The 21,819-nt window shown below is 45.7% G+C and overlaps 1 protein-coding gene across 4 annotated transcripts in view; it reads left to right on the top strand.

The window, feature by feature from the left end:
• The window catches only part of ADGRE3 (adhesion G protein-coupled receptor E3), a 49,908-nt gene that overhangs the window by 23,021 nt on the left and 5,068 nt on the right, over positions 1-21,819 (top strand). For 2 of the 4 annotated variants that reach the window (XM_078443297.1, XM_078443295.1), the window contains exons 6-16: positions 97-280; positions 3,813-3,932; positions 9,517-9,701; positions 11,625-11,792; positions 13,619-13,816; positions 14,133-14,368; positions 14,661-14,727; positions 15,141-15,232; positions 16,077-16,245; positions 17,519-17,614; positions 21,222-21,419. In XM_078443297.1, coding sequence (XP_078299423.1) covers positions 97-280; positions 3,813-3,932; positions 9,517-9,701; positions 11,625-11,792; positions 13,619-13,816; positions 14,133-14,368; positions 14,661-14,727; positions 15,141-15,232; positions 16,077-16,245; positions 17,519-17,614; positions 21,222-21,248 — 1,542 coding nt within the window. In that variant the 3' untranslated portion in view covers positions 21,249-21,419. Of the gene's footprint in view, positions 1-96; positions 281-3,812; positions 3,933-9,516; positions 9,702-11,624; positions 11,793-13,618; positions 13,817-14,132; positions 14,369-14,660; positions 14,728-15,140; positions 15,233-16,076; positions 16,246-17,518; positions 17,615-21,221; positions 21,420-21,819 lie in introns of those variants that run through there. The other 2 variants (XM_078443298.2, XM_078443296.2) reach the window with 1 other exon arrangement.

The following is a 21,819-nucleotide window of genomic DNA, read 5'->3' as shown; positions in this document are numbered from 1 at the left end:
CTCCAGAACCTGCTTTCTCGTGCTTTCTACTTTCCCTCAGGGTGTGGGATCTATCAGATTGGATTTTTTTTTTTCTTATTCTTTGTGTCTCCAAAGCTGCAACGTGTTGTTGAGAAATTCGAGTCACTTCTCACTAATGACACTCCATGGGCAATGGGAGAGAAGAGAGAAGTCGCATCTCGGGCCACAACTCTTCTCCAGACTGTAGAATCGAGCGCTCTAGAAACTGCCTTGAAATCCCCAGAGCAAAAAATCCAGAAAATTCACAACAGTACTGTGGGTAAGAAGAGGAGATGGCCTGATACACACGGGGGCTATTACAAGCTGGAGTCTGGGTTACACAGTTAGAAAAGTAAATAAACACACTGCCTGAGTCCATTTATATAGAATTCTAGAAAGTACAGTCTAATCTATAGTGACAGGAGAAGGGGGAGAGAGGAGTAAAAGAGCATGAGACAATTTAAGGAGACTGTTGGGAATGAGAGACACGTTCAGTACCTTGATTGTGGTGTTAGTATCACAGGTGCATACCGTATACACACTCTATGAAACTCATCAAATTGTACACTGTTTTATATGCAATTTGTTGCACATTAATCACACCTCCATAGAGCTGTTAGGAAACGAAGGGAAAGGGAAGGGAAGGGAGGAAAGAAAAGAGAAAACAGAGAAAAGAAAAGAAAAGAAAAGAAAAGAAAAGAAAAGAAAAGAAAAGAAAAGAAAAGGAAGGGAAGAAAGAAAAGAAAGGAAAGGGAAGGGAAGGGAAGGGGAAAGGGAAGGGGAAAAGAAAGGGAAGGGAAGGGAAGGGAAGGGAAGGGAAGGGAAAGGAAGGGAAGGGAAGGGAAGAAAAGAGAAAAGAGAGAAAAGAAAAGAAAAGGAAGGGAAGAAAGAAAAGAAAAGAAAGGGAAGGGAAGGGGAAAGGGAAGGGGAAAGGAAAGGAAAGGGAAGAAAGAAAAGAGAAAAGAGAGAAAAGAAAAGGAAGGGAAGAAAGAAAAGAAAAGAGAGGGAAGGGAAGGGAAGGGGAAAGGGAAGGGGAAAAGAAAGGAAAGGAAAGGAAAAGGAAGGGAAGGGAAGGGAGGAAGGAAAAGAGAAAAGAGAGAAAAAAGAAAGGAAAGGAAAAAAAATAAAGGAAAGGAAGGGAAGGGAAAAGAAAAAAGAAAGGAAAGGAAAGGGAAGGGAAGAAAGAAAAGAGAGAAAAGAAAAGGAAGGGAAGAAAGAAAAGAAAAGAAAAGAAAGGAAAGGGAAGGGAAGGGGAAAGGGGAAAGGAAAGGAAAGGAAAGGAAAGGAAAGGAAAGGAAAGGAAAGAGAAGGGAAGGGAAGAAAGAAAAGAGAAAAGAGAGAAAAGAAAAGAAAAGGAAGGGAAGAAAGAAAAGAAAAGAAAGGAAAGGGAAGGGAAGGGGAAAGGGAAGGGGAAAAGAAAGGAAAGGAAAGGGAAGGGAAGGGAAGGGAAGGGAGAAAGAAAAGAGAAAAGAGAGAAAAAAGAAAGGAAAGGAAAGGAAAAGAAAAGAAAGGAAAGGAAGGGAAGGGAAAAGAAAAAAGAAAGGAAAGGAAAGGAAAAGAAAAAAGAAAAGAAAAGAAAAGATGGTCAATGGTTTCCAATCCTGAGTCTAGGATTTTGGCTTAAAAGTAGTTTGGTTGTTGTTTTTTTAAGTGTGTTTCTTTATTTTGAGAGAGCACGCACAGGCATGAGCAGGGGCGGGGAAGAGATAAAGGGGGAGAGAAAGGATCCCAAGCAGGCTCCCCACTAACAGTGTGGAGCCCAACGGAAGCTCGAACTCGCGAACCTGTGAGATCATGACCTGAGCTGGAACCAAGTCAGACGCTTAACCTACTGAGCCACCCAGGCGCCCCTAAGATTTTATTTTTAAGTATTCTCCATACCCAGTGTGGGACTCTGACTCACGACTCTGAGATCACGAGACACATGCTTCATCCACCAACGGAGCCAGCCAGGCACCCCAAAAAGTAGCGCTTTTTTGCCCAATAGTTACTGGCACATGTCACAGTGACAGTATGTCAAGCATCCCAGAAGGAACATCTCACTGCATATTTTTTTAATAAAAACACTTTTATCACCCTTGTCATATATATGTATGCTATAACCAGGTGAGGAGATGATATTGTTAAATAGCTTGACTTTAGCAATCATTTCACTATTTTATAAAATACCATAGCAAAACCCGGTATTAGATTTTTTAAAAAATAGAAAAAAAAAACACACACAAACAAACTAAATTTAGGCCAGCCAAATCTGCCCACAGCCCGGTCTTCCCATCCTATAGCCACATAGGTACACATCTGATGAAGAAACATATTTCCTGTGTGTGTGATTTTGTGCATGCAGTTTTCACGCATTACATCACTAACATATTTCCGTGTAAATGGTATACGTCATCATTACCTACATTATTATCTTCAACGGTTTATCAAATTGCACTGTATATAATTTATTTGTACTATATTTATTTCCCTATTCTGGGAATTGTGGGTTGTTGCCAAAGAACCCCGTGAAAAAGACCACTGAAAATTTATCTGTGTACATTTGATTGATATTTTCTTGGGATAAATTCATAGATGAAGAATCATTAGGTCAAGGAGAAAAGAAACATTTTATAGAGTTTGATGCATATCACCACATTGGCCTCCAGAAATGCTGTTTGCTGTGTTTTTATTCAGCTCAGGGATATCAAAGGATTTGTGTATGCCTACCTAAACATTCTGTTTTACCAATTTGCATGATGAGATAGTTTATGCTCTATAAAAATAATAATAATAATTTTTAATAGAAAATAAAATCCAATGCCTCACCTTCTTGGGAAACTGGAATCAGGATTCATTTATTAATTTGTTTGTTCATTCGTTCACTCACTCATTTCATTCAAAATTAAACCATTTTTCAGATTACAAGTAGCTCTCACCTTTCCTGACCTGGCCAGGTCCTAACTGATGGGAAACTGGTGCTCTGACCTCAATGGGTTTCATTTCCCTCATCTGTGAATGGGGATAATACCATGAATGGGGAGATACAGGAAGAACCCAACTGTATCCATCAGCCAGCTTCAACGATTTCTAACCCACAGCCAGCCTTAACCATCTGCTAATGTTTAAGTTAAATATCTCCATGACCTTTTTTCTTGATGGCAATTCTCCTGTGACCTCATTTTCATCGGAAGCATGGTTCCCCATTATAGAAATAAGCCATCAATTATTGACTCAGTTTCTCTTTGTTGAACATTTAGATCACTTCCTGTTTTCCACACTATCACCTATGCTGCTATGAACTTTCTCATAACTAAATCTTCCCTCCCGTCCATGTCGTTTTCTGAGAATAAAATTCCTAGGAACAGAATTGTTGCTTCAAAGATGATCGCTAGAGAACGTTAGTTACAGACTTGTATTTCAGGGGGGGCCTCGGTGGCTCAGTCAGTTAAGCGTCCGACTTCAGCTCAGGTCATGATCTCACAGTTTGTGAGTTCGAGCCCCCAGTCTCTGTGCTAGGAGCCTGCTTCGAATTCTGTGTCTCCCTCTTTTTCTGCCCTTCCCCTTCCCCCACTCATGTTCTCTCTTTCTCTCTCTCTCTCTCTCTCAGAAATAAACATAAAAAAAAAAAAAGAACTTGTTTTTCAGGAGTTAAGGAGTTAACTTCTTAACTTCAGTTTCCTCATTCGGATAATGGTCCCTCATGGGGTTATATGACAATGTACAGTGCCTGGAACATTCTAGACATTCAGTAAATGTGACCTGTTCATGTTGCTATTCACATTTTTAAAGCTTGTAATAATGATAAACTTGCCTGTTGTTTTTCTCACCAGCTATTGAAACTCTAGTTGTTACAGACAATTGCTCTGAAGAAGGAAAGGTCTTCAGCTTGAACACCTACATGAACTCAGTGGACATCCGTTGCGATGACATCGTGCAGGAAAACGTGAAAGGTACATGTAGTGGCTGCATTCAGAACCTCTAAGACACACAGATCAGCATCATTATGTGAGTCATTGAGAGAGTCGCCAATAAGATCTTTCCTAATTGGTTTGTTACCCAAAGACTGTGTCATTTGAGTCTTTTCCTTAAAAAAAAAAAAAAAAAACAACTCCCCAAAGTGGAGGCTTTCTATTCTTCAGTGTGGAAGACACTTCTTTGCAATTTGGAGGCTTTTCTGTCCAGGTCTCCGACGGGGTTCACCCAAATGCAGTCCCTGAGAGAAGCATAAGGAGTGTATTTGGGATGTGATTCCAGGAGGCATCGGTAGGCGGATTAGTCACCGTTCTCCAGAGAAACAGAATCGATAGGATATGTGTGTGGGCAGAAAGAGAAACAGAGATCCTAAGAAATTAGCTCATGTGATTATGGAAAGTAGCAAGTCTAAACTCTAGCCAGCAGGCCGGAGACCCAGGGAAGAGTTAATGTAGCTGCAGACCAAAGACAGCCGAGAGACAGAATACCCTCTTGTTTGGGAGAAGTCAGTCTTTTTCCTTAAGGCCTGCAACTGATTGGGTGATGGAGGGTAATCTACTTTATTCAAAGTCTCCTGATGGAAATGTTACCCTCATCTGAAAAATACCTTTACGGCAACACCCGGACTCACATTTGACCCAACAGCTGGGTAGCATGGCCTAGCCACATTGACACAAAATTAACCATCCCAGTAGGGGAGAGAGGAAATGAGACAGAGAAGAGGGGACGGCCACTCCAGGTGTCAGTATGTCAGTGAGCAGATTTGCTGCAGGTGGTAACTGTGACCCGCCCTACCGAGCTCTCCCATTCTGCCCTGTGTACAAATCAAACACACTCCCTACAGGGAATGCCCCCAGGCAGAGAGTTACAATTGTTCGCAATAGAATCTATCAGCAGATAAGAAACCCAGGGCGCCTGGGGGGCTCAGTCAGTTAAGCATCTGACTCTTGATTCGGCTCAGGTCACGATCCCTGGGTCATGGGATCAAGCCCTGTATCAGGCCCTCTGCTGAGTATGGAGCCTGCTTGGGAATCTCTCCTTCCCTCTCTCTGCCCTCTCCCCTGCTCGTGTGCGCTCGCTCTCTCTCTGTCAAACCCAAGAGGGCCCCGGGAATAGTCAAGGCACCTACAGCACCTGCTAATCCTGTGTACAAAGGAATGGATTGTTAAACTATTAACTGTCCCAGTGCTGCCAGACTTTCTGGTGTTTCAAGAGAAACCAAAAATCAGGTGGGTTGCATGAATACCTTCAATTTTTTTTTAATGTTTATTTATTTTTGAGAGAGAGAGAGAGACAGCATGAGCAGGGGAGAGGCAGAGAGAGAGAGAGAGACCCAGAATCCGAAGCAGGCTCCGGGCTCTGAGCCGTCAGCACAGAACCCGACACAGGGCTCGAACTCACAAACCTCGAGATCGTGACCTGAGCCCAAGTGAGATGCTTAACCAACTGAGCCACCCAGGTGCCGCGAATACCTTCGGTTTTCAAATTTGGTCTTACGATAGCTGCCATGGCGTTATAGCTGGTGTAACGTGATAAATGAGGTCTTAAAATCCCATCCTGTAAATGTGGGTACAGCTGGTCTGTAATGTCAGCAAAAGTCCCAAAGGAAAGACAACGAAACGTGGACAACTAACCACATGCTGAACTGAGGAAGTGAGGCAATTAGTTCCTGTTACTTCCTCTCCTCCCCCAAAAAGATAAGCGCGTGAATCTGCCCCGTTCGAGAACGGGCCAGGCGGAGGATAGAAGCCAACCTCCAGCCACATGATTCACACCGGCATTGTCCCCAGGTTCTTCAGAAACTCACGATTTGTGGAGAGTGTGCACGACTGCCCGGTGCAAGCCAGACAAAAACACATCTGTGGCCCCGCTTGCTCTTTAATCACATCCTGGGGTCGTGGGGGGTCAGGATTTCACATAGGAATTCAGAGACGACACAGCTCAGCCCACAACAGCTGCCTATGCTGAACTGTTTAAGTAAATTACAGACATCGTAATGTGATTGCATGTGCCTCAAGGAGCCCCTGGCCTAGAGGTGCCCAGTATGGGACTATTCGCCCTCCCCCAGTGATGCCCCATAGTCTCATCTCTGGACATTTGCATTATCTGTTCCTCTGCCAGGAATGCCAACCACCACTCCACTGGGTGAACTGTTACTCTTCAACACAGCCTAGCCCGCACCTCCTCCATGAGGCCTCCCAGGACTGCGCACTTCCATCACAGCACCAAAACCTGACCCTCCCTCCTCTACGTTCCCCCAGCATCTCGAACCTACCCCATCCTGGCATCTAACGTGTTGTGCTGTGTCTTGATTGACACGTCTTTGTCTCCCCCACTGTGCTGGAATCCCCATAAGGACCAAAATCATGAATGATTTCTTTCTATAGTCACCACGAGGGGCACATCACCTGGAGGACAGGGACAAATGTTCGCTGAATTAAATCCACATTTAGGGCGATGCCTCAACATTCCCAATGAGAGAAAAGAACCCATTGACAGATGTGTGACAAGCTCAGAGAGGGACATTTGTCTGTCCCTCAGGCTGTGTCTATTCTTTGTCATGGCAGCCATCCTGCGTCCAGTAGGGATGTTGAGCAGCAGCCTCTCCCCCACCTTGATTCACTAGACGTCAGTAGCCGTCACCCAGTGCGACAACCAAAAATGCCTCCAGACATTGCCCAATGTCCCAAGAGGGGGCAGAATTGCCACTCCCCCCCCCTGCCCCCGCCAACTGAGAAATGCTCATCTAGAGCGACCTTATAAATGACCTTCAAAGAGCAACAACTTTAAGATCGAAGGGAGGTGTTACCAACTCGCCCCGAAGACACCCACCGGAGGTGAGCTGGGACTGTCCCAGGTAATTCGAGACAGACAGTCACATGACACCACGTCCCCTGTAAAACATCTCAGAGAACAAACCCAGGCCACAGAGGCTGACCTTGGAAAAGTACAGCCACCCTTCTCTTTTCTGCTTGTGATTTTGCTCGTAACCAGAATACCTCTGCTCAAAACTAAGCCGTTTCTAAGCCTAAGAGCAGGTGGACAGATCACCTGCCCGTCTTTTCCGTCCACCTACCGCTGTTTCACTCTGACAAATGGAAAACTGTCATGAACTCAGAGAAACAGAAATGAATCGCTTCTGTTCCCTCAGGCAAGACCAGAGAAGCCTCAGTAGAGAAGCATGTGAAGAATTTATTCGAACAGGAATTTATTTTACTGCAGAGCTAGTAAGGGACTTTTATCCAGAAACCTGTTAACCTGTTTCCGGTCCCTACAATCCTCACTCATCCACATAGATGGCCTCTGCGGCGTGGACTTCTCTGCGGCTACAAAGAAAAAAGAAAACTTATGGACATGGGAATATGGTCATAGCATCCTGTAACTCTGTATAACCCATACTATAGCCCGTAATCCATTATATTCAAGCTAACTACAAATGCATTTGTTTTCTCCTTTTATATAAACAAGAGAAACTTATTTTCTCACAGTTCTGGAGGCTACAAGTCTGAGATCAAGGCGCAGGCAGGGTGGGTTTCTTCTGAGGCCTCTCTCCTTGGCAGATGGCCACCTTCTCTGTCTTCACACGGTCTTTTCCCTGTGAGTGCACGTCTCCGGTCTCTCTTTGCGTGTCCAGAGTTCTTCTTCTTTACTCTTCAATGCGGCTCAGCTCTCACCCCCTCCGTGATGCCTCCCAGGATTGCCTATTTCCATCACGGCACCAAAGTCAGGTCCTCCCTCCTCTGGCCCCATCTTTATAAAGGCCCTGTCTTCAAACAGTCACATTCTGAAGGACTTGAACTTAATGAATTTGAGGGGTAGGGGGGACACAATTTGGCCCATCCTATTGATATATGCCATATGCATGTCCTTCCACTGTATCATAGTTATAAATACATGGTATAAATGTATCATGTGCATTTTTATTTTTAGCCTATTAAAGTATGTTAAATTATGGCATTCTTTTGCTTAACATCCTTTAGTGCCTTTCCACTAGCTTAAAATAAAAGATCTTTTTTTTCTTTTGGGGGTGGGGGGGAAGGGCAGAGATAAAATCCCAAGCAGGCTCCACACTGCCAGTGCAGAGCCCCACACAGGGCTCGATCCCATGAACCCTAAGATCATGACCTGAGCTGAAATCAAGAGTCAGCCACTTCCTTCTCCACCCAGCCGCCCCAACCACTGTCTTAAAATAAAAGCAAAAGCCCTCCTCAAGGCTTATAAGGCCCTGCAGGATCTGCCCCCATCACCCCTGCCCTCCCCCCTCCCCCCCACACGCTCTCCACCCTACACACCCCTCTTCAGCCACACTGACCTCCTCCCTGTTCCCTGAACCAGCGGGGCACGTTCTCTTCTGTCGATGCCCACCTGGCCCTCCCTGCCATCACTCTGCTGTCTGAAAACTGTCTGAAATAGCATCCGCCAAATCTGCCTGTCCCCTCACCTCACTTAATTTTCTCCGTAGGACTGATCATCCTGTGACATAGGCTTTTATTGGTTTGTTTATGTTTGTTTGCTTCTCTCCTGGACCAGAAAGTAAGATCCCTAAGAAATGGTTTATCCTGTCCCCCACTGTATCTCCAGAATAGTGTCTGGAACATAGTAGGCATTCCATCAAAGAAAACTGAATATGTGAATAGGTAGAGGTATAGGTATATTATGATCTCTTTTCTTTTCAATATTTATTTATTTTTGAGAGAGAGACAAAGACAGAGACAAGCAGGGGAGGAGCAGAGAGAGAGGGAGACACAGAATCCGAAGGAGGCTCCAGGCTCTGAGCTGTCAGCACAGAGCCCGACGTGGGGCTCGAGCCCACGAACCACAAGATCATGACCTGAGCCGATGTCAGACACTCAACCGACTGAGCCTCCCAGGATCCCCATATTATGATTTCTATATACACTATTTCTAGATCTGGTTTACGTATATAATATACAGAAGGAGATGATTACATTCATACATACAAAGAGATAGACATACGTGTAACCCAACTATTAACGGGTTTCCTTAAGTCCAGTCTCAACATTATTCTTCATCCAAAAGGAATGCAAAGCAAATGCTCCAAGTCTTGAGAAATAAGCCAGTCTTTCTGGAAGTCTCCAGAAGGCAGCAGAGGAAGTGGAATGACACCACATAAGACCTACCCAACTTGCTGAGTTTCCTCCTCTTCGAGGCTGACCCACCTCTCTCCTCTCCTCCTCCCTCAAAATCCCATCAGCCTCTTCTTGGCCCTCCCCCCAACTTTGATATCATTTTCTCCTAAGGCCAGCAGTGTCCTCTCTTACACAAATCAGCTTAACCTCTCTCGGTCCATCCAGTTCTTCCCCCAAGTTTTCCCCTATTCAGTCCAGAAAAAGAGTTCAGGGCCAAAAACATGAAGTCTGTGTCAGAGGTGGAAAAGGGAGAGACAGTGAGAATCTCTATTGCACTCACGCTCAGGTATGTGACTATGTGTGCACACGTATACCTGTGTATATGCACACGTGTGTGTGTGTGCATGTATCATAGGCGTGGGGAAGGAACGGTGGCATTTTTTTTCAGACTCTCATTTCTCCGATTCCTCAGGTCCCACCGCAATTGCCTTTATTTCATACTCTTCTCTTGGAAACATCATAAACGCAACGTTCTTTGAAGAGGCAAATGGCAAAGACCGAGTTTACCTGAACTCTCAGGTAGTGAGTGCCGCTATTGGACCCGAAAGGAATACATCTCTCCCCAAGTCTGTGATTCTGACTTTTCAGCACGTGAAGGTGGGTCAGAGCTGCTCTTTGAGCGTGCTTAGGGGGTCTTGGAGGTGGACCAAACAATGTGCGCTCCCTCCCCAGTCTGGGCTTCTGGACGGTGCCGTCGAATACCGTAGCCAGGAGCCTCGTGAAACGTGGTGGGTCTGAATTGAGATTCAGAAGATGTAGTATTTCTGGATTTAGACTCAGTCTTCCCAGAGTTTGAACCCGTCCTAAGAAAACCACCATGCAAAGCAGCTCATTAATAATTTTTCGGGGGCTGCTGGCTGGCTCAGTCGGTGTAGCCTACGCCTCTTGATCTCGGGGTTGTGGGTCTGAACCCCACGTTCAGGGTAGAGATTACTTTTTTTTTTACATTTATTTATTTTTGAGAGACAGAGTGAGAATGGAGGAGGGGCAGAGAGAGAAGGAGACACAGAATCCGAAACAGGCTCCAGGCTCTGAGCAAGCGTTCAGCACAGAGCCCGATGCGGGGCTCGAACCCATGAACCGTGAGATCATGACCTGAGCCGAAGTCAGACACTTAACCGGCTGAGCCACCCAGGCACCCCTACTGTTTTTTTAATCTGAAAAAATAATAATAATAATTTGGGGGTGCCTGGGTGGCTCGGTTGGTTAAGCATAGGACTTGGAATTTTATTTTATTTTTGAATTTACATGCAGGTTAGTTAGCATAGAGTGCTGTAATGATTTTAGTAGATTCTAGTGATTCACCCCCCATGTATAACACCCAGTGCTCATCCCAACAAGTGTCTTCCCTAATGCCCCTTACCCATTTAGCCCACCCCCCACCCACAACGCCTCCAGCCACCCTCAGTTGATTCTTTGTATTTAAGAGTCTCTTATGGGGCACCTGGGTGGCACAGTCAGTTAAGCGTCCGACTTCGGCTCAGGTCGTGATGGATGTTAATTAACTTTGTTGTGCAGCGTATGCATACATCAAATAATTATGTTGAATACCTTACACTTACGTAATTTATATGTCAATTATATCTCAAGAAAGCTGGCAAAGATATATAAACTTATTTTTTAATTTTAAAGAAAATAAGAATTGAGGGGGAGAAAGTGGGGACATGTCGGTTTCGCCTACCCGAGGCCTAAAATCTAAGTATGGAATTTTTGATATATGGCATCTAGAGATGGTCTAGCGAATTATCAAAGGAGATACAGCCTCCCAACAGGAGAACATTTTCCTTGTCTCCTTGGCCCCATGAAGTGATGCTCTGGAAACCCCTGGGAGAAAAAGAAGAGGTGGAAGGCTGATTCTGTTCTCTCTCTCCTGGCGACATTTCTTTCCTAAACTTCCCCATCTCATTGCATGAGCAGTTGTTTTATAAGGGGTCAGGGACAGAACTGGTATGAAGACATCATGGAAATTTGCCTTCGGGAGTGTTTAGGAGAAAACTCTATGAGCCATAGATACTTGATTTTATTTTATTTTAAAGTTTATGTATTTATTTTGAGAGAGAGAGAGAGAGAGGGACAGAGAGAATCCCAAGCCGGCTCTGATGTCAACACAGAGCCCGACGTGGGCTCAAACTCACCAACCGTGAGATCAAGACCTGAGCCGGGATCAAGAGTCAAACGCTTAACCAACGGAGCCATCCAGGCGCCCCTCTTTTATTTACTTTTGTTTGTTTGTTTGTTTGTTTGACTTCCTGGTGGCAGATAAAGTCCTGAAACCAATGACGTCCTGTAAAATTCTGGCCCCCCAGAGAGCCTTGATTTTGTTTCGTGTTACATGGAACCCCAACAGCACTGCGACTGTGGGAACAGGCGTCCTGGCAGGCGTCCTCTTCAGTTAGAATAAAAATCGCCTGAGTCACTTCTAAGAGGCCACGTGTCTGTTCACTTGCCACCCCAGTGTAGACCCACACGCTGAGAGTTGTCCGTCCCAAGGAAGAACGTGACGAGCCCTTCTACTTTCAGATGAAGCCCAGCAGTGAAAAGGCCATCTGCGTCTACTGGAAAAGCATGAACGAGGGCGGCCAGTGGTCCAGCGACGGCTGTTTCCTGATACAAGCGAACAAAAGTCACACCATATGCAACTCCACCCACCTGTCCAGTTTTGCTGTCCTCGTGGCCCTAACCAACCAGGTACAACGTGCACATTTAATTCCTCCAGCCAGCCCTGTGTCAGCCTCTCTGGGGGGATGATAAATACTCTTTAAAAAAAATGGGAGGGGTGCCTGGGTGGCTCGGTCGGTTGAGCGTCCGACTTCGGCTCAGGTCACGATCTCAAGGTTGGTGGGTTCGAGCCCCACATCGGGCTCTGTGCTGGCAGTGCTTGGGAGTCTCTCTCCCTCTCTCTCTGCTCCTCCCCTGCCTGCACTCTCTCTCTCTCAAAATAAATAAACTTTAAAAAATCTAAAAACAGACACGACTAAACCATGTTCTCAGGGGTTGCATACTTAGGTGGTAAAACTATGAAGATAATCAAGAATTGCTTATCCTAAAAGGATCACAGTTACCTCTGGGGGAGAAGGTGGTTTGCAATTGGAAAGAGCTTCTGGGATAATGTCTACAGACTAATGATCTTACCAACCATTTACTAATTATGGATCATGTGATACATGTGTGTGTGTGCTCTTTTCTATATGTGCATTATATTTCACAATTTTTAAGGTTAAAAAAAACACAAAGGATTAAGAAATTCTATAAAGTGACATTGAAATAAGTGAAAATCCCCATGTGATTATAAGAGACGGCAACTGTCATTTCCCACCGGTGAGTCTCGCTTGAGTCTGCGTGGCTCATCAGACTTGTGGCTCCTGTCTTTAAGGAGATGAGCCCCAAGAGCTGAATTAGACAGATGCCTTAGTTTGGGATCTCCTGTAAGCAGATCCTGAGACAAAAAATTTGAGGGCAAGTAGTTTCTCTGGGAGGCGACCCCAAGACACATCAGTAGGACAGTAGGGAGGTGAGACAGAGAAGAGAAGGCAGCCAGTAAGCGGTGTGTCAAAGAGGAAGTTACTGGGGCACCTGGGTGGCTCAGTCAGTTTGATTTCTGCTCAGGTCATGATCTCAGGGTCATGAGATCGAGTCCCACATCGCACTCCCCACCAGGAAGGCAGCCTACTTAGGATTCTCTCTCTCCCTCTCCCTGTGTCCCTTCCCTTCCCTCTAAAAGAGAGAGGCGGGGAGAGGGAGGGGGAGAGAGAAAGTTACCAACGTAGACAACTGGGACTCAATCCCATTGGGTACTCCTGGGAGATATCCTAGAACATGCATTTCAGAGCCTTCCCACATAAAGGTGAGGGAGCTGGGATATTTATCCACCAATGCCATACTTGTATTGTTTGAGGGAAGCTTCTAGGGGTATTAACATCCTGGTACTTGTGACCCCTCTGGCATGTCCAGGCATGCTCCTGTGGCAGGAGAAATAGTCTACGGCAGGGTCACTGGATTTCACAGAAAACGGCCAAAGGACAGGTAGCAGAGAGCGTGAGGGGCCTCTGCGACACAGGGCTTCCTTTATCTCTTGAGTGCAAGACTTAGCCTAGCACATTCTTTCATTTCCACGTGAATCTGCTGTACAACATAGAGCCTATGGTTAACACAGTATTGTGCACTTAAAAACTTGTCAAGAGCGTCGATCTCGTGTTGTTTCTTACCACAGAAAGAAAAAAACAAGGGGGACACAGGATCGTGGAGGTGATGGATAGTTTATTACCTTGACTGTGGTGATGGCATCATAGGTCTGTGCCTATGCCCAAACTCATCAAAATGTGTGCATTCAACGTGTGCAATATTTTGTATGTTACGTATACCTCAGTAAAGCCGGGAAGAAGACGACTTAGTCTGAGAGACGCTTCTTAAACTCTTATCAACTGGCTTCATGCCTATGTTTGGGATGCCGCATTCCAAAGGGGGGAAAATTAATCCTGGAGACTGACTGTGATGTCCTCCTCGGTGGGTCCCAGGAGGAGGATCCCGTGCTGGTTGTCATCACCTACGTGGGGCTGGGCCTCTCTCTGCTGTGCCTCCTCCTGGCAGCCCTCACCTTCCTCCTGTGCAAAGCCATCCAGAACACCAGCACCTCGCTCCACCTGCAGCTCTCGATCTGCCTCTTCCTGGCCCACCTGCTCTTCCTCACGGCCATCGACCAGACCAAGATCAAGGTACTGACACTGTCACAGAGGACCCCCTGCCCTGAGCCACGGGATGCTCAGTTCGTGGAGCCCTGCTGCACTGATACCTTAATAAAATGGCCTTGGGTGACAGGGAGGCTGGAGGGGTAAATAGCCTATTTCACGTTGACTGATGAAGCAGAAGACAATCCTCTCTCAACAACTCAACCATATATATATATATATATATATATATATATATATATATATATATATGAGTTCTCCCCGCTGGCAAGGTATGGGAGGGGTCCTGGGGCCACCCTCCTCCCTGACAGTCCCTCCTGGTGACTCCTTCCTCCTCCCCCAGCTGCTGTGCGCCATCATCGCGGGGGCCTTACACTATCTCTACCTGGCCTCCTTCACCTGGATGCTCTTGGATGGTCTACACCTCTTCCTCACGGCACGCAACCTGACGGTGGTCAACTACACCAGTGTGAGCAGGTTCATGAAGAGACTCATGTTCCCTGTGGGCTATGGAGTCCCGGCTCTAATTGTGGCCATTTCTGCTGCATCCAGACCTTCCCTTTATGGAACACCCACCAGGTAAGTGCAAATTCCCACTGCCCCTATCTTCTCCAGCACAACTGTGGCCATCATAGAACCAATAGCTATTTAATTTCCCCTGAACATGATAGGCAGAGGAAAGGTCAGTGCCCACTCCGAAGACATCTCTCTGATGGAATTTTGTGTTCATTGAACTGTTTTTAAGTCCTTAAGATTTAATTATTTTAAATGTTCATTATGAAGTATTTAATCATTATAAATTACACATTCTAGTGATTCTTTATCCACAAAGGTCAATGTCCTCTTGACTCACTTCTCATCTCTCTCTTAGATGCTGGCTCCACACAGACAAAGGATTTGTATGGACCTTCCTGGGCCCCGTCTGCACCATCTTCTCCGTGAGTAACACATGACATCAGAGCATCCTGCCTGCCAAAGTGACGGTCATTCAAAGACCAGGTGTACCAGGAGGGTTACAGGCAGCGGGAGCAATCATTCCAGTTGGCCCAGGACTGATGAGAGACCCCCCACCCCGGGATGCAGGAATTTCCATTGCAACAACAGGACTAACATGTTTCCTGAGACCTGGGACTTTCAGTGCTAAAATTTGGAGTTTCCATGCGAACTGCATCGAAGTGCTCGCCAAAGTTACAGGACAAACACATGCCTGAGTTACAGGGTGGTTGGTCTAGTCTTCTAGGACTTCTGCAAAAGGCAAAAGCTTCTTACCTGCCGGGTTAGGTGTTGGATGAGCTAGGAGGATGCTTACCAGATGTGGAGTGAATTTAATACACCTGTGGGCTTTCTGCAGATTAATCTGGCCTTCTTTCTGATGACCTTCTGGATAGTGAGAAACAAGCTCTCCTCCCTCAACAGAGATGTGTCCACCCTCCAGAACACCAGGTGAGGAGGAGTCAGAGGAATGTCCCCCATCCAGAGCATTATCCTCAGAGCTCCAAGGATCTGATGTCCAGAGAGAATGGACTTTGCCCTGATACACAGGGATTGCTTCCATGCCTTACCTAGCAGGTCCTGAGAACATTTCTATCCTGACAACACACTCAAAACATCACATAACAGTTCCCAGAACCCAGCGCACCCTTTCATGGTCGTGCCTTCATGCGTTTTAGGCCCCCTGCCTTCCCCTTCTCTTGCCCCACGTGAACGCAGGTTCATCAACCACATGTCACTTCGTCTAAGAGTTTGGGAATGTCCTTTCCTTTCCTCAACTTTGCACAGAATCAGTGGCCTGTATTCTGGGCAAAGCACATTCTGGGTCAGGTCATGGAGAAGGTGGGGACAGGAACAGCCCTGGATGGGATCTGGGCAGAAGTACCTCACTTTGCAAATGTTACAAGTGATCATTTGTTTTTGTCTTGCCACCAGACTCTAAGGGCTGTGGAAACAGAAGTCTTGTCTTGGTTGTTCTGAATGCCCAAGCCCCAGCCTAGGGCCAGGGGCACAGAATGTTCTCGACAATGTCAGCTGAACAAAATGAGGGGTCTTCCTGAAACATCGTGACCTTTTTGAAACTCACATTCTGGAGTGTCACTACCATCCCTAGTCCTAGTCAAACTGCCGTCCCTGACCCAAACACCATTTCTTTTTATGGAATCATTGACGATAAAGATCCAAGTTGATCGCTACTCAGTAGGAAGCATCTGTGGAGTGGACTTGAAAACAGGTGGGGTGGGGAGGGGGCTGTTGCTCCCGGTGCATCACGAGCCTCCTCTCTCCTCCTACCCAGGATGCTGACATTCAAAGCGACGGCTCAGCTCCTCATCCTGGGTTGCACGTGGTGTCTGGGCGTCCTGCAGGTGGGGCCAGCTGCCCGCGTCATGGCTTACCTCTTCACCATCATCAACAGCTTGCAGGGAGTGTTCATCTTCCTGGTGTACTGCCTCCTCAGCCAGCAGGTAAACACCAACCCCTTTTTTTATTGTCATAAAGTTAGGACATAGTGTAATGAACCCTTGAATCATTTCAATCTATGTTCTCTGAATTTTCATATAAGCTGTGAGCCATGTGTAAACACTATGTTCTCTCTACTTCAAGATATTCTTGATTATAAGATACATGAATTTATTAACAGCTTTCAGAAAGTAAATAGTTGCTACATCAAGGAAATATGTTTTTCTTCAGTTTTCCCATTTGTAATAGTCAGCTATTGCTGTGTAACAAACGACCTCAAAAATCTCCGGAGCCGAAACACAAACATTTGCTTTTCTCATTCTCAAGTCTGATTGAGGTTCAGCCGATCTTGTCTGGGCTCAGCTTGGCTTGGTTCTAGAATGTAGATCACGTTCAGGTCTTCTCCTTGAGACTCCTCCTGAGGCTTAGCGGAAACCGAGAAGCTCCCTAGGATCTGTTCTTCTGATGACAATGGCAAAATCACAAGAAGAAGACAAGTCCTGTTGGAAAGGGGCCATTTCAAGCCTTGTGGTCCTGCTTGAATCACTTCCACTGATATTGCCTTGGCCAAAGAAAGTCATATGTCCAAGCCCAAAGTCAAGGGAAAAGAACCCTCTAGCCACCAGGAGGCTAAGACAGGGTGTAATACTGTGACAGAGGAGTGAATAATTGAAATCACTAATGCAATCCACCACACCACTTAAACACATGAATTCTTAATCACATTTCCATGTGATGGGATAGTTTCCATACTAATACGTTTTAATAGTTCTATGACGGCATTAAATAATAAGTTAATCTTTCCAACATGTTATTATGAACATTTTCAAACACACAAAAAGGTTAAAACAATTATGCAATGGACACATATATACCAATCACTTCAATTATCTTTGTGCTATATTTGTTTTGCCACATTGTCTGTCCACATATCCATTCTTTTACCCATTCTCCACCACTAAGTCCCTGGTAACCCCTATTCTACTTTGTGGCTCAATTACTTAGACTATTATAAGGATCTCAGGTATGTGGAACCAGACGATATTTGTCCTTTGTTCCAGGCTTATTTCACTGAGCGTAATGCCTTCAAGGTTGCACGTTGCAGCCTGTACCAGAATACCATTCCTTTTTAAGGCTCAGTGAATAATATTTCATTGTCCACATATGCCACGTGTTGTTGAAGTTTTTTAAAACTTGTTCTATTCCTGACTCACTGGTTTCTCTCTTCACCCACCAATGTTAACAGAAACCATTCCAGTCTTGTCTTTGATATTCCAGGTCCGAAAATGGTTCCGAGAGATCATGAAATCTAAACCTGAGTCTGAGACTTACACACTTTCCACCAGGTTTGGCGCAAACTCAAGACCCAGTGAGGTAAGAGGATTTGTGATTTATTCTAATGTTTCCTCCCTTGACACCCAAAGCCCCCTCTCCACGTCTTCGTATGAGGTCCCTTCCCTGGGGGGGTATGACAGAGAGCTCTTTTCCTGATGACCTGGTTTGCATTTCTCATTCTTACCGTATCGTTCCTCAGTTGACCCCTCCCTGATTACTGACAGTGCTTAAGCTGGCTTGTGTATATATTCTCGTCATACAAATGAGTAAGGGTCAAACGTGTCACCAGCATAACTGCCATCTAACGTAGAATCCTTGGGGGGAGGCTTAGAATCACAGACATAGAGCAGTGGTCATCATCCTCTGAAATCCCGCTATCCCTTGGAGAGGCGGACGTAAGCCCAGTGGTGTTGGCAGAAAGGGCTCCAGGAGAGGCACCCCACCCCAGCTGCTCTACATAATTATAGGAGAGGAGCATATGGAATAATGGGACCTTCCAGGGAGAGGAAATGGTCTTGTTAGAAAGAGGACCTCCATGGAACTTGATAGCTGGTATTCAACTGTTCCTCCATTGACTTAACTCAGACTCGATGCACCAAGGAATGAGTTTCCAGCACTACCTTGGATCTCTCTGTAGCTGTCCCTTATTTGCCTCTTTGGAGAAATGAGAGAACATACTTCTCCAAGAAGGCACGCCCCTAGATAGGCAAGAAGGGCTCCAAAACTCGTAATCCAAAAAATTTTTCCCAGTCTCATTTGTATGCTCCCATACACCCACCACATCTGCTAGCCAAGGAGCCTTCGAGTGTGTTGTTTTTAGAATAAACAGAATTGAGACACATAGTTTTCCACATTCTTTGGGCTAATATGTGATACTCTCAGCACCGGAAATATTGAGTCAGTAAAGAAGCATCTATCCCTAACTGGAGGCGAATTCATTCAAAATCTCTCCAAAAGGGCTAAAAGGAAAACAAGACCAAAAAAAAAAAAAAATCCTAGGGCAAGTCAAGTGATCAGAAAACAAAACAAAACAAAATGAAACTGTGAGTATCAGGTTTAAATCATTCCCAATGAGAGTAAAATTGTCAAAGGGACTGACTGCTGGCTGTGACCATTACAAGACTTCCTTGATAATCCAGAATGATTTTCAAAGCTTCCAGCACTCCAGTAACTGGTTTCCCACAATAAATAAGGAATTTTTTTTTTTACTATTGTTCTGTAACATTGTGGAAATTGAGTAAGATCAGTGTATCTTTGAAAGGGGAATATATATATATATATGTATATATATATATATATACATATATATATATATATATAAGCTCCCTGTAGGAAATACATTCACTTTAATTAAAAGAATCTCTGAAGCTTTTACTTTTCTAGGCACAGAGTATGATTAAAAAGCTAAGAAACAAAAATCCAGGGCACCTGAGTGGCTCAGTCAGTTGAGTGTCTGACTCTTGATTTCGGCTCTGGTCATGATCCCTGGGTTGTGGGTTTGAGCCCTGTGCTAAGTGTGGAGCCTGCTTAAGGTTCTCTCTCTCTCTCTCTCTCTCTCTCTGCCCCTTTCCCCTGCTCATGCACTCTCTCTCTAAAAAAACTTTTTTTAAATCCTTCCTCTTTCTCCATGGACAAATTTGCCCTTGGGTTAAATTCCAAGCTGTGCTCTCTAGAAACTTGCTAACGTTGGGAGGTCAGTTCTGCAACCAGGCAATATTGTTTGTGGAAAAAGTCACGTCTGACTAGACAGAGAGTTCTGTGAATGAACCGTAAATAACAGGAGGGAAATGATAGCTTTGGACTTCCTGCATACAATGACTCATAGAACGAGGCCAGGAACCCCTGTCCTCACGGGCTGCTACAGGAGGCATCGCTTTTCTCGTGCAGCTTTTAAACCAGGCTGTAACTTGTAGGTGGTAAACGTGATATTTGTTGAGTTCTGCAACGTGTCAAGGTGCTGCAGTGGGCAAGAGACATACAAAAGGAACAAGACGTCGGGCGCCTGGGTGGTCAGTCGGTTGAGTGTCCGACTTCAGCTCAGGTCAAAGCATCTGACTCTTGATTTCAGCTCAGGTCGTGATCCCAGATTCATGAGATCGAGCCCCCTGTTGGGCTCTGTGCTGACAGGGCAGAGCCTGCTTGAGATTCTCTGTCTCTGTCTCTCTCTCTCTCTCTCTCTCTCTCTCAGCCTCTCCCCCCCTCAAAATAAGTAAATAAACATTTTTTTTAACTAAAAAAAAAAAAAAGAATTCTTCCTTTGGGATTTTTAAATTCTCCCACTTCTTACATTTTTTTTTAATGTTTGTTTATTTTTGAGAGAGAGAGAGAGAGTATAAGCAGGGGAGGGGCAGAGAGAGAGGGAGACACAGAATCCGAAGCAGGCTCCAGGCTCCGAGCTGTCAGCACAGAGCCCGACGCGGGGATCGAACTCACAGACTGCGAGATCATGACCTGAGCTGAAGTCGGATGCTCAACCGACCCAGCCACCCAGGCACCCCAAGAAGTCCTCCCATTTAAGCTGAAGAAGGCCACACCTGTCCTAAGATTCCAAAATGCTAGGCGATCATGTCATTCTTTCCTGCTGGATGGAGCTCTTGTCGCCAAGGACTTGCTAACAGGCTCTGAAAAAGCCACAATAACCCAGTTTTTGACCAGTTTGATCCAGTTCAGACACCAGGCTAACCATCCAGATGACCTCAATATCATTTCCATCCAACTGTGATTTTTAAAAAAAAGCACACCTAGGGGCGTCTGGGTGGCTCAGTTGGTTGGGCATCCGACTTCAGCTCAGGTCGTGATCTCACAGTTCGTGGGTTCGAGTCCCCCGTCGGGCTCTGTGCTGACAGCCCAGAGCCTGGAGCCTGCTTCCGACTCTGTGTCTCCCTCTCTCTCTGTACTTCCCTGCTCATGCTCTGTCTCTCTCAAAAATGAATTAAATGTTAAAAGAATTTTAAAAAAAACACACACACCTACCGGCACCATGACAGATCCAACTGTGTCCACGTGGGGGAAGAAAAGAGGTGGCACTTTGATTCCTAGAAGCCCCCTCCCCCTTGCCTGAAAAACCCCCATGTCAGCTTTGCTTATCAGCCCCTTAATTAGCCTAACCCCATAAAACCCTGACCATGAGACCTAACCAGGGAGAAGGTGCCTTTAGAACATGAGCTCCCTGGGGTGCCTGGGTGGCCCAGTCAGTTGAGCGCCCGAATCTTGGTTTCGGCTCAGGTCATGACGTCATGGGATTGAGCCCCATTTCAGGCTCTGTCCTGAGCGTGGAGTCTGCTTGAGGTTCCCCCCCCCCCACCTCTCTCTCTCTCTCTCTCTCTGCCTCTCCCCCCCCAAAAATTTTTTTTAAAAAAGATTAATTTTAAAAATAAATTTTTAAAAAAGAACACAAGCTCCCCGTCTCTGTTCTCTGGCCATTGAATAAATTACCAGCTTACCATCAAATACTGTTTTGGTGTTTGGCCATTCGACAAATGGTATATTGAGGAGGCAAAGGACCTACCACTTAAGTAACACTGCCTTTAACCCACTTCTGCACTTTCTTTCTGTTTTATTGGTGGGGGTGGGGGTGGGGGTTGCTTTGTTCTGTTTCATCCTTACTTCTACCTTTAATCTAAACGTCTTTTGCTTGTCGGGGGAGGGGGGGGTGTTTTCCCAGAGCAACTGAAGAGAAAATATTCGAACTAGAACATTCGACCCCACATGGAAAGTCACAGCCACGGATTTGGTTGGCATCGTGAAGAACAGAGCTGGAGACCAGGGGGACCATTACCTTTGACCTCCTTGGAGAGGAAATGTTCAGCCTTTACTTCCTGAAGTGTTTGTTCTGCACAACGGGCCCCCAGTAAATGGGCGTTGCATTGGGTTTCTCTTCGCTGTCGTGGGCTCAGCCAGCGCTTGTCGCTGGGGACCCCAATCATGGCCATTGCAAATAGTCCCTGGACATTTTGTAAACAAGGCAGGCCCCTTTAAAGGCCTTTCCTCAAATTCTTACACGCATTCGTCCTAACCTTGCTCTTGAAACTCATCCAGTCCTTCAGACCCTCAGCTTCTCCCAAACTGTCAGCTGTACCTCCTTTCTTATCCAGGCTAAAGCTCATGGTCAACCATGTCGAAAGATTTTCTCCCCTAATCGTGACACCTTACTCCCTCATTCTGATTCCATTCTGATTCCTGGGAACACCTTGATCCAGGACCAGTCCAACAATGGCAGTCACTACAGATTGCTAACTCAGCAG

This window comes from Panthera onca, chromosome A2, assembly GCF_046562875.1.
Source record: "Panthera onca isolate mPanOnc1 chromosome A2, mPanOnc1 haplotype 2, whole genome shotgun sequence".
Lineage (NCBI taxonomy): Eukaryota > Metazoa > Chordata > Mammalia > Carnivora > Felidae > Panthera > Panthera onca.
This window is presented reverse-complemented; position numbering and strand designations above follow the sequence as displayed.